This window comes from Leopardus geoffroyi, chromosome A2 (genome assembly GCF_018350155.1).
Source record: "Leopardus geoffroyi isolate Oge1 chromosome A2, O.geoffroyi_Oge1_pat1.0, whole genome shotgun sequence".
In the NCBI taxonomy this organism is placed as follows: domain Eukaryota; kingdom Metazoa; phylum Chordata; class Mammalia; order Carnivora; family Felidae; genus Leopardus; species Leopardus geoffroyi.
The window spans coordinates 116989346-117002130 of NC_059331.1; the positions used below are offsets into that span (position 1 = coordinate 116989346).

The 12785-nt window shown below is 34.6% G+C and overlaps 1 protein-coding gene across 9 annotated transcripts in view; it reads left to right on the forward strand.

Annotated features, from left to right (window-relative positions):
• The window catches only part of PALS2 (protein associated with LIN7 2, MAGUK p55 family member), a 125568-nt gene that overhangs the window by 44559 nt on the left and 68224 nt on the right, over window positions 1-12785 (forward strand). For 6 of the 9 annotated variants that reach the window (XM_045495103.1, XM_045495098.1, XM_045495101.1 and 3 more), the window contains exon 2: window positions 1934-2052. In XM_045495103.1, coding sequence (XP_045351059.1) covers window positions 1936-2052 — 117 coding nt within the window. In that variant the 5' untranslated portion in view covers window positions 1934-1935. Of the gene's footprint in view, window positions 1-1930; window positions 2053-12785 lie in introns of all 9 variants that reach the window. The other 3 variants (XM_045495102.1, XM_045495104.1, XM_045495099.1) reach the window with 1 other exon arrangement.

Here is a 12785-nt window from a genome sequence, read left to right on the forward strand (position 1 = left end):
CATTGTACCAGCCTTGCATCATCATTCCCAAGGAGCTAGGGTTCATACTGCATATCATGAAGCCTGAATAGTGGAATATCGGGTAGGAGCATGGGTCCCAAAGGGACTTGAGGTCCTTTTCAAGATTTCCTTGTAAAGCACATGATTTGCTTTTTGCTAAAACTAACAATGTATACCAGGTTCCTGTAGACATTCACTAGCACAACATTGCCCCAGGACAACCAGTTACTGCCGAACACTGTGGCCTCCGCAACCTGTGGAGAACTGCATTGGTTTTTCCCACTTCCCTGCCTCATCAGCCCAGGTTTCCTGGAACTCCCTGGCCATTTCCTTTTGGGGGGGCGGGGAGGGGAGGTGGGGAACAAGCCAGACCTGGCCTGAAAACATGTGGGAGGGTCTGTTGCATTTTGATTAGAACTCCATTAAATGTACAAATTAGTTTGGGAATGTTTGACCACTTTATAACATTCAGCTTATCAGTTTCTGCAATAAAAGGGAAGGGGGCAGCAGAGATTTTGACATGGATTGCATTAAGTCTGTAGATCAGTTTGCCAATTTAGCAACATTAAGACTTCCAATCCATGGAAATAAGGTATCTTTCAATTTATTTTAGTCTTCTTTAATTCTTTCAATGATGTTTTATAGTTACAGTGTATAAATATTGCATTTCCTTTGTTGCATTTATTTGTAATTATTGTTTTAGTGCTCTTGTAAAAAGAATGTTTTCATAATGTCATTTTCAGATTATTCATTGTTAATATTTAGAAATACAATTGATTTTTGTATTTTCGGGTTGTATCCTGCAACCTTGCTGAACTCAATAATTTTTTGTGTATATAGTTTAGAATTTTCTATATACCAGGTATTATCATCTGCAACAATAGATAGTTTTACTTATTTCTTTCCAGTGTGGATGCCTTTTATTTCTTGCCTAAGTGCCCTGGCTGGAATCTCCACTATAATGTTGAATAGAAGTGGCAAGGGTAGACACACTTGCCTTGTTCCTGATCTTATGGGAAGGCATCCAGTCTTTCACCATTAAGTATCATGTTAGTTACAGATTCTTCATAGACACCTTTCGTGAAGTTTGGAAATTTCCCTTCTGTTCCTGGTTTGTTGAATATTTTTATCATGAAAAGGGTTTGGATTTTGTCAAATGCTTTTTCTGTGCCTCTTGAGATACCATGTTTTTTGTTTTTTGTTTTTTGTTTTGTTCTGTTCATACAGTGTATTACACTGATTGACTTTTATTTGTTGATGAACCACTCTTGTATTCCTGGGATAAGTTGTACTTGGTCATGGTGTACAGTCCTTTTCATATGTGGCTGGATTTAGTTTGCCAGTATTATATTAAAGATTTGTGCATCTATATTTATAAAGGATATTGACTGTAATTTTCTTGTGATACTTTTTTGTGGATTTAGTATCAAGATCTTTTAGAATAATTGGGAAGTATTCCCTCAATTTTTTTTTTTTTTTGAAGAGTTTGTGAAGTATTGTTTTAAATTCCTCTTTAAAGTCTGATAGAATTTACCAGTGAAACCATCTAATTCTGGGCTTATGGAAAGTTTGTATTAGTAATTCCATCTCTTTACTTTTTTGTAGATCTATTAAAATTTTGTATTTCTTCTTGAGTAAGTTTTAAATTAAAAAAATATATAAAGCAACTGCAAAGTGGTAAGTATGTATAAGGTAGTCTGATAAAGCCCAAATGGCATACAAAAAACTGTCCTCATGGGAATTCAACTTGAAACTTACAGCATTTAACAACTCATTTTATTAAAACATAATTTTTCAAAAGAGTGTTAATTGTTAATGTCTTTTTATTTAAATTACATATATAAAATATATCTTATTTTATAATTATATTTCATAATGGCTTGTAATTTAAGTTTTTTTGGTTTTGTTTTGTTTTTTGCTTTTATCTTAGCAGCAATGCAGCAAGTGTTGGATAACCTTACAGAGCTGCCCTCATCTACAGGAGCAGAAGAAATAGACCTTATTTTCCTCAAGGGGATTATGGAGAATCCTATTGTAAAATCACTTGCTAAGGTATAGTGGTTTATTCATAAGATTACTCAATTAGTTTTAAAATTGTCTTTTCAGAAGTCTTTTTAGATATTACTAATTTAGGACTTGGTTGATATACCTTTTGCTTAGCAAATAGTAACACTTATCACATAATGAAATCATGCACACAAAAATTAGACCACTTTTGCCTCGCCTGTGCAGACTTTTAATACAAGATAAAATGACTCTTAGTTTTAACCTAACACATTTAAAGTTTTAGGGAAATGGTAACAGAACCTGTGAAAAAGATCCTGGTACTATCTCCATTTCAACAATAGCAAGATACTGATTTTCTTCTTTTACATTAGAACATGTACCTGTTTTTCATTCTGTTTCTTGACTTCCTATATCTAGTACTTTTTGAAATCTTGTCTTTTCATGGGTAACCCTGATATTCTGAGTATTTTTTGTAATGAACTCTGTAGTTATGTCCTCAACTCATCCATAAATACACTTTTACAAGTATTTTTCGTCCAGTTTTATTTCATTTATACTATTTCCTGTATTAATTTTTATAAATATCACTAAAGCGTGGTGTATTAACTACTTCACAACCCAGCTCTCCCATTCTTTAGCATTCCCTCAAATGATTCTTGCTCTTGGGAACTCTGTGCCACATGTGCTCTCTGACCTGTCCTCCATGTAGTCATCTTGTCTCTCCCTTTGCCTCTTGCACTCCTACCTAGTATGTTGATTTCACCCCCTCCCATAATCATTTTTAACCACAGTCTCTTTTATTCTTTTTTTTTTTTATAATTTTTTGTTTAATGTTTGTTTTATCTTTGAGAGAGAGAGAGAGCACAAACAGGGGAGGGGCGGAGAGAGAAGGGTACAGAGAATTCAAAACAAGCTCCATGCTGACAGCAGAGGAGCCCCAGTGTGAGGCTCCAACTCTCACACCGTGAGATCATGACCTGAGCCGAAGTCGGATGCCTAAACGACTGAGCCACCCAGGTGCCATCTTTTTTTCTTCTAACTTGTATAAAATGATACTTTTACAAAATTTTCCATTTGTAAAAGTGAATTAATGATGCAGATCCTCATTGTATTCAGAACCTTACCCATTCTAAGATCCCATGATAGAAAGGCTTTGGCTCCTCAGTACAAACTAATCCATGTGTATATTAACCAACTGGAATTTAAATTTAGTAATTTTTTTTATAGTATACCAATCCCAACCTTTTATTCTAACAAAATAAGGGTTAATGAGTTATGGCTTCTCCAACTCTACAATGTTTACAAAGCAAAATTTCTAAATAGGAAAAGAATTTGTAAAGTTCGTACCTGGAATTAACTTAAAGAAAAATAAAAACTTTATCACATTGAGCTGTCTTTCAATAAATACAAATTAAGAGTGTATTTAACAACTTGGGAAGATATAACAGGACTTCAGAGGAAATCAAACATTGGTTTCTTATAATTACACAACGAGAGATAGATTCAGAAGTGATCATTTCAGTTAGTATTTCAAACTTGCTTTTACAACTTTATGGATATTATTTAAAATTTAAAAAATACTTTCATAAACATTAATGCCTATAATATAAAATTGGTAGCAGTTAATAGCTTCTTCCTTAGTCTGTCTATATAAATAATTGATGAACCAATTAATTTATCCCTATTCTGTAAAACTAAATGGTCAATGCATTTGATTTCAGATTTAGCATTTTTGAAAAAAAAATGACTCAAACATCTAAATACTTATTTTAATACTTTGGAGAATTATAGGAACATGAAAGAAAAATTTTATTTCTTGTATTTTTTATTACTAGAGAGTTCTAAAACATTAAAAAGTATTTTTCTTTTTAACTCATTTAAGACTATTAATATGTAGAAAAAGATGAGAGATTTTTGTTATGCAAGCAAATAGTTGTGCTTCAGACTGGAATTGCTTTTGAATTCATGTTATTTTCCCCTCTAAAGAGAAACCAGGAAAAAGAGAATCCTGTAAAACTAATAAACCATCACAAGTGCTTTCAAATTATTCCTTTTCATACAGGAACTTCTAAGCAGTCACACTATGGTGAATATCTTTCCTTCACTCCTCTTCTGGCAGACCAGGTGAGGTTAGCTAGAGAAGATCTCCGGGGGAAGGGCACCTGTGAATGGAGAGGCTTATATCTGCTTTGATTTTCTTCTCATTGCCAAATTAGCTGGTCTCTGTCCGTTGATAAGACAACTTATCACAAAAATAAAAAATACAAAAAAGAATTGTTGTAACCTCATTTTTCTGCTACATGGAAGCAGAGTAATAGCTCTCAGTGTATATGAAATAATCTTTGAATAGTCTGTGCAATATCTGTGTGGCTTTCCTCATATTCTAATGAGGAACCTCAGAGAACTACCAGCTGCGTTTACCAGAAAGGTTAATGATCACATCACACAAGGTTACTGATGCTGTGGTCTAGCCTCCCCCTTTCTCAAGTCCCTCCTCCACCCCTCCCCCTCCCCCATCACTCCCTTTTATTTCCATAAGCAAATATTGTTGAAATAAACCATTCAAATGTGCTGTAACTTAGTGGAAGTCTACTAGTAGTGGAAGTTCCTAGGAGAGACTCTAGTAATTTTTGATTGCAGTCTTTCTAAAGTTTATTAGATAATACTTTATTTTAATAGTAATAATAAAGGATATGATTACTTTTTTTTTTAAGTTTATTTATTTTGAGAGAGAGAAAGTGCCAGTGGGGAAGGGACAGAGAGAAGGAAAGACAGAATCCCAAGCAGACTCCAGGCTGTCAGCATAGAGCCTGATGCAGGGTTTAAACTCATGAACCATGAGATCAGGACCTCAGCCAAGATCAAGAGTTGGACACTTAACCGACTGAGCCATCCAGGTGCCCAGGATATGATTTACTTTAAAGTTTAAGCTTCTTATCATAAATACCAATTACTGTACCAGGTCAAGATAGACTAATAGCTTCAGGGTCCATTGAAATATGTAGGGGCTACTTAGGCTATATTGACTAACTCACCCTTAGTTCTAATTGGTACTTTTAAAATAGTTTTTGACTCTTCCTTTGGTGTTAGTTGTCAGTTTTTATTATCAACATATCTATTATACCTGTGTCTCTGTATTTGTTTAATTTATAGCTTTTGATCTGTAGATTTAGAAACTAGATAATAATATTATGTAAGACATCTTAAAATGTGTTTATAATTTACAGAGGTCTTTAAAATATATTGTTTTGAGGTCACCTGGGTGGCTCAGTTAAGCGTCTGACTTTGGCTCAGGTCATGATCTCACAGTTTGTGGGTTCGAGCCCCATGTTAGGCTCTATGTTGATAGCTCAGAGCCTGGAGCCTGATTTGGATTCTGTGTCTCCTTCTTTCTCTGCTCTTCCCCCACTTATGCTCTCTCTCTCTCTCTCTCTCTCTCTCTCAAAAATAAACATTAAAAGAACAAAATACATTGTTTTGTCTTCACAGCAACTTAATGAATTGAAAATCATGATTCAAAGTACAAAAATTATTTGTCTAAGGTCACTGTCCTAGTAAGTGACAGAGATGAGGTGTAGACCAGGTTTTCTTTCTTTAAATTCTGTGCTCTTTCTACTACAGCATAGGTTTTTGTGTGCATGTGTATTCTTAAGAATTTCTGGTAAAAAATTATTTTTAATGTGGCTTTGGTGCCATTGATACTGGCCTTATGGAGGATCATCTTGATCACTATTTTCAATAAAGGAAATGGCTGGATGGCTTTGGAGCAGCTCAGGTACTAGTGTAATGTAATCTTATGATAAAAATGAAATTAAGAACAGAATAACCAATAGTATCCAACATTCAAGCAGTTTCTCAATAAATGGGAGCAATGATAACTTAGTATTCCTACAATGAAAGAAAAGAAATTCTAGGAGGAAGGGAAGACATCTACTTCCAAGAAAGAGATATTAAGTCACAGCTGGCCAATACTCCCGGTACAAGTAGAGGAAAAATGGTTAAGTTGCTGAAGAAACAGAGAGGCATATGTTGCTAGACACATGGAGAGACAGGAATATGTGACTAATAATCACGAGAAAAATAATGGAAGCAGTTCCATAGATGATGCTTTTATTAGAGTTTATAAACAAATATTTTTAAATAATTAATATCTTTTTAATAGAAGAAAAGAGAAAGTGAAGACATTTAAAATATAACTAGAAAATTAGAATAAAAAGCAATCAAAAGGTCATTTGTTCTTTTATTTTTTTTAATTTACTTTTTACTTTTTTAATGTTTATTTTTGAGGGAGAGAGACAGAGACAGAGTGTGAGCAGGGGAAGGGCAGAGAGAGGGAGACACAGAATCTGAAGCAGGCTCCAGGCTCTGAGCTATCAGCACAGAGCCCAACTTGGGCCTCAAAGCCACAAATCACGAGAACATGACCTGAGCCAACGTCAGACACTTAACCGCCTGAGCCACCCAGGTGCCCTTGTTCTGTCTTTTAGATTCCACATATAAATGAAGTCATTTGGCATTTGTCTTTGATTTATTTAAACTTAGCATAATACCCTTTAGGTCCATCCATATTTTGCAGATGGCAAGATCTCATTCTTTTTTATGGCTGAGTAGTTTTCCATTGTTGTATGGATATCAATGTGTGTATATATATATATATATACACATATATACATATATATACACACACTATGTAATCTTTTAAATTTTTTTTTCTTTTGAGGGGTGCCTGTGTGGCTCAGTCAGTTAAGTGTCCAACTTCTGCTAGGGTCATGATCTCACTGTTCGTGAGTTTGAGCCCTGCGTCAGGCTCTGTGCATACTGACAGCTCAAAGCCTGGTGCGCACTTCAGATTCTGTGTCTCACCCTCTCTCTGCCTCTCCCCTCTGTGTGTCTCTCTCAAAAATAAACATTAAAAAAATTTTTTTTTTCCTTTTAAAATAGGGTTGACACAGTGTTATTTTAGTTTCAGGTGTACACCATAGTGATTTGACAAGTCTATACATTATGCTGTGCTCACCACCAGTGCAGCTACCGTCTGTCACCATACAACACTATTACAATACCATTGACTGCTTTCCTATGTTGTACCTTTTGTTCACGTGACTTATGCATTCCATAACTGGAAGTCTGTTATCTCCCACTCCCTTTCACATATTTTGCCCATCCTTCCACCTACTTCCCCTCTGGCAGTCATCAGTTTGTATTCTGTATTTATGAGTCTGTTTGTGCTTTTTGTTTGTTTTTTAGATTCCACATGTAAATGAAATCATATGGTATTTGTCTTTCTTTGTCTGACTTATTTCAGTTAGTGTAATACCTTTTAGGTGCATCCGTATTTTACAAATGGGAAGATCTCATTCTTTTTAATGTCTGAGTGATATTCTATTGTGTGTGTGTGTGTATATACACACACACACACATCTTTATCAATTCATGTATCAATGATGCTTGGGCTGCTTCCATATCTTAGCTATTGTAAATAATGCTGGAATAAACAAGGTGCCAATATCTTCAAATTACCATGCTTGTTTTCTTTCAGTAAATACCCAGTAGTGGAACTACTAGATCATGTGGTACTTCTATTATTTATTTTATGAGGAACCTCCATACTGTTTTCCACAGTGGCTGCATCAGATTGCATTCCTACCAGCAGCGTACAAGGTTCCTTTTTCTCCACATCCTTGCTAACACTTGTTATATCTTGTCTTTTTGCTTCTAGCCATTCTGATAGGTGTAAAGTGATATCTCATTATGATTTTGATTTGCATTTTCCTTGTTATTAATGAAGTTGAACATCTTTTCTTGTGTCGGTTGGCCGTCTGTATGTCTTCTCTGGAAAAATGTCCCTTCAGGTCCTCTGCCCATTTTACAAACATCTCCCATTCAATAGGATTCCTTGTCATTTGGTTGATGGTTTCCTTTGCTGCAAAAGCTTCTTATTTTGGCATAGTCCCAGTATACCACATCATCTTTATCCATTCATCTATCGATGGACACTTGCGTTGCTTCCATAGCTTGGCTGTTGTAAATAGTTCTCAAATACAGAGAACAAACTGGTGGTTGCTGGAGGGGAGGTGGGTGGGAGATGGGTGAAATGGGTAAAGGGGATTAAGAGGTACAAACTTCCAGTTGTAAAAAATAAGTCATGGAGATTAAAAGTACAACATAGGAAATATAGTCAGTGATATGGAAATAATATTGTATGGTGACAAGTGGTGGCTATACTTATCATGGTGTGCGCTGAGGAATGTGTAAATTTGTCAAATGTACACTTGAAACAAATACAGCGTGTGTGTTAATTAACAATCAAATGGACATTCAAGTACTCAAAAATATATCTGAAATTAAAAGCCCATTTGATGAGGTGAATAGATAAAACATTGCAGAAAAGGGGATTCATGAATTTAAATACAGTTAGCGGAAAGCATGCAGACTGAAATGCCGAGTGTAAGTATGGAAAAAGAAAAGAGAGAATATGTAAGTCATACTCAGAAGATCTGATACACATGTAACTGGTATCCCAGAAAGAGGGGAGGGAAAATGGGGCAAAAGAAATAGTTGAAGATGCAGTGGCCAAGAACTTTCAAAATTAGTGAACAACATTGATGATTCAAGAAGCAAAGTGAACCCTCAGTATATAGAAAAACATTTTTTGGAACGTCATAGTTAAATTCCTGAAAATCAAAAACAGAGTGAAATTTTGTAAAGCAATCAGAGAAGAAATACACATTATCTTTAAAGAGAAACAATAAGATTAATAGCAATAAAACAGGGACTATGAATGTGAAAACAGAGTACATTAAGATCACTAAAATTTTGAAGGAAAAACACTGCCAACCTTGAATTCTTTTCCAGCAAAAGTAGCTCCAAAAATGAAAGCAAAATAAAGATTAGTTTAGACAACATCTGAAAGAAATAATCTCTATTTACTCTATAAGAAATGCAAAAAAAGAGTTTTTCTGAAAGAATGACAAATGAAAGAGAATATTAATGGTAAATATAAAATAATATTGACTTTTAAGATGAGATAATAACCTTGTCTTGGGGGCATTTATAACCTGTATATAAGTGAAGTATGCTAAGATGATAGCCTAAAAGGAAGGAAAGACTTAATGAGTCAACTGTAAGATTCTTTTGTTGTTCAGGAAGTGATAAAAGTAATGGGTTATGATATATAAAAAGGGATGCATGCTGAAATCTCTAGGGTAACCACCAAAAGTAAAGTTATAAGGATGAATAAAGTTCACCCCAGCCATAAGGAAGAAAAAAAATACTCTTGAATTACCCTCACAAGTTAGCAAAATATGGGATGGGGAGACAGACTGTCTTTAGACATGGGACAGCAGACAGCATAGGACCATGATGCCTGACAGGAAACAAATGAAGTGAGCATTTTGAAACTGAGTTGAGTATAGTTTTCAGGCTGCAGTACAGCAAGAGGAAACACAACCGGCCAGTAGTCTTCAGAGAGGTCAGTATCTGGGGAGATTGAAGTGACTAACTGGAATCAGGGAGTAGGAAGCTGAACACAAAAAGGGCTCTAGAATCTGCCCTCAAATCTTTGGCTGAGTACTGACCTGTATATATATGAAGTAAGCCTCTAGAGTTAGAAGGAAGATCCCCTGGAAACCACAGTAGGCCAAACAATTTCCAGAGATCACAAAGGATGGAGAATAGTTTGCATTCTCACCAGCCTGAGTGGAGAGTCCTCATACTACACAGTACATTGGGCAGAATTCACCCCAGTTTGTTGTAGCAGACCTATGAAACTAAAGCAAAATTAAACTAAAATTCAGTAGCAGAGTTATCTGAAAAATTACCAAATATCTGGAAATTAAACAGCATACTTTTAAATAGCCTTGGGTCAAAGCAGAAATAACAAAGAAACATTAAAAAAAAAAACTATTTTGAATTGAATGAAAATGAAAATACATGTCAAAGCAATGCTTGGAGGAAAATGTCTAGTTAGAAGAGAATATATAAGTCAGTCATCTAAGTGATAAGTCACCTCCAAAAAATAGAAAAAGAACAAATTCAAAATAGGGACAAAGAAGTAAATAATGAAAATAAGTTTGAACGTATAAAAGACAAAAATAGAAAAAGTCAATATAACTTTGAATATAACTGTAAAATAAGTAAACCTCTAGCTAGGCACACATTATAGTATCAGAAATGAAAAAGGACATCAGTACAAATCCAACAGATATTGCAAGAATAGTATTATGAAGAACTTTATGACAATAGATCTGACAACTTAGGTGAAATTGACTAGTTCCTTAAAAGATACAACTAAAACCTACGTAAGAATGGACAACCAGAATAGCCTTGTATTTATTTTTTTCAACTGAATATTTTCAGTTTGAAACCTTTCTCAAAGCTCCAGCCTAAATCGCTTCCCAATAATATTCTGTCAAACTTTTAAGGAAGAAGTAATACCAATTCTACTTGATTTCTTCCTCAAAGGAAGAGAAAGGAACATTTACTTTTATGAGGCTTATTGTTACGCTAATAGCAAAGCCAGCTAAAGACATTTCAAGAAAGGAAATATTCCATTAAGTGAGTTTTGGCTCAAAAATGCAAGACTGCCTTAACATTTGAAAAGCAATAAATGTCAGCATTTTAATGATAACATAAAAAAAATGTGATTATGTCACAGGAAAAGCATCTTACAAAACTGAACGTTATTCATTCCTGATAAAACTTGGTAAATTTAAAAGGAAATTGCCTCAACCTGATAAAGGACATCTATTTAAAAAGAACCATAGTTAACATCATAATTCTTGGTGGAACATAGAATGCTGTCTTTCTGTGATCACTCCTGTTCAGCCTTCATTACTTCCATTCACTTCTATACCTGGAGGTACTAGCCAGTGGAAGGAACAGGCATACAGATTAAAGAAAAAATAAACTATCTTTATTCAAGGATGACATTATTTTCTCTGTTGAAACCCTAAGAATCTACCAGAAAGGGCGGGGGGGGGGGGGGGGGGGGCGAGGGGAAACACACCTTCTAGAACTAACAAGTGAGTTTAGCAAGGTCACAGGATACAAGATTGATCTACATAAATCAATTGTATTTTTATATACTAGCAATGAATCAGAAATTGTAAATTAAAGAAATAGTAAATGTAATAATGTGTGCTAGACCTGTACACTGGAAACTATAAAAAAAAAATGCTGAAATTAAAGGCATACATACATATATACATACAGGGTTTGGAAGGTTCATTTGTCTTTAACATGTCAGTTCTCCCCAAACTGATCTATAGAATCCCTATAATAGCAGTCAAAATTTCAGGCTGGCATGATGATAGTGAAATTTATCAAGGACCTACCCTAACAAAAACAGTTTTAAAAAAGAACAAAATTTGATGTTCTCTACAACCTGATGTCCAGGATTACTGTTACCCTATAGTAAAGAAAACAGTGTAATATTGGTATAGATCAGTGGCACAGGTTAGAGCCCAGATAGAGACCAAAACATGTATGGTCAACTGGTTTTTATTAATAATACCATGGTAATTCAATGAAGAAATGATAGTTCTTTAAATAAGTGTTGCTGGAACAATAGAATATTTACAATATCTTATTCCTCACATTATATACAACAATAACCTCAAAACAAATCATAGATCTAAAAGTAAGAACTAAGATTTTAAAACATCTAAAAGAATACATAAAAACTTCGCAACTTTGGGTTAGAGAAAGACTTCATAGGTAAAACATAAAAAGCATGAAGCATAATGAAAAATTTCATTAATTAGATTTTATCAAAATTTTAAAATTTCCTCTTTAAGAGAATGAAACGGCTAGCTACTGATTGGGGGGAAATATTTGCAAAATGTACACGGGCATACCTCATTTTCTTGTGCTTCTTTTTATTGCCCTTCACAGATACTGTGGGTTTTCTAAAAAAAAAAAAAAAAATGAAGCTTTGTGGCAACCCTGCATTAAGCAAATCTATTTGTATCATTTTTCCAACAGCATTTGTTTCGTGTCTCTGTATCACATTTTGGTAATTCTCAAGATATTTGCACTTTTTCATTATAATATTTGAATTGCTGCAGTCTCATGATAAACTTTTTAGTGGATGAGGTGTTGCTTCTTATGGGTGAGCAAAGAAAGTGGTTTCTTGAGATGGGGTCTACTCCTGATGAAGATGCTGTGAAGATTGTTGAAATGACAGCAACAGATGATAATGCAATGGTGGGTGTGAGAGGATTAACTCTAAATTTCGTAAGAAGTTCTACTGTAGGGGAAAAACTGTCAGAGTCTCCTGTTACAAAAAAAAAAAAAAAAAATCATTTGTAAAAGGAAGAGTCCATCAATGCAGTAGACTTCATTTTGTCTTATTTTAAGAAATTGCCACAGCTACCCAGACCTTCAGGAATACCACCCTGAGCAGTTAGCAGCCATCAGCATCGAGGTGTGAGTCTCTCAGCAAAAATATTATGACTCATCAAAAGCTCAGGTGATGGTTAGCAGTTTTTAGTGATAAGGTAACTTTTAATTAAGTTGGTATATACATTTTTTTTCAGACACAATGCTATTGCACACTTAATAGACTATAGTAACTTTATAAGCACTGGAACACCAAAAAATTCATTTGACTGGCTTTACTGCGATATTCTCTTTATTGCAATGTTATCTTTATTGTGGTAGTCTGGAACCGAACCCACAGTATCTCTGAAGTAGGCCTATATTATAAAAAGGAAGCTATTCGTTCATTGCTGTTAGTATTGCAAATAGCACAACTACTTTGGAAGACGCTTTGGCAG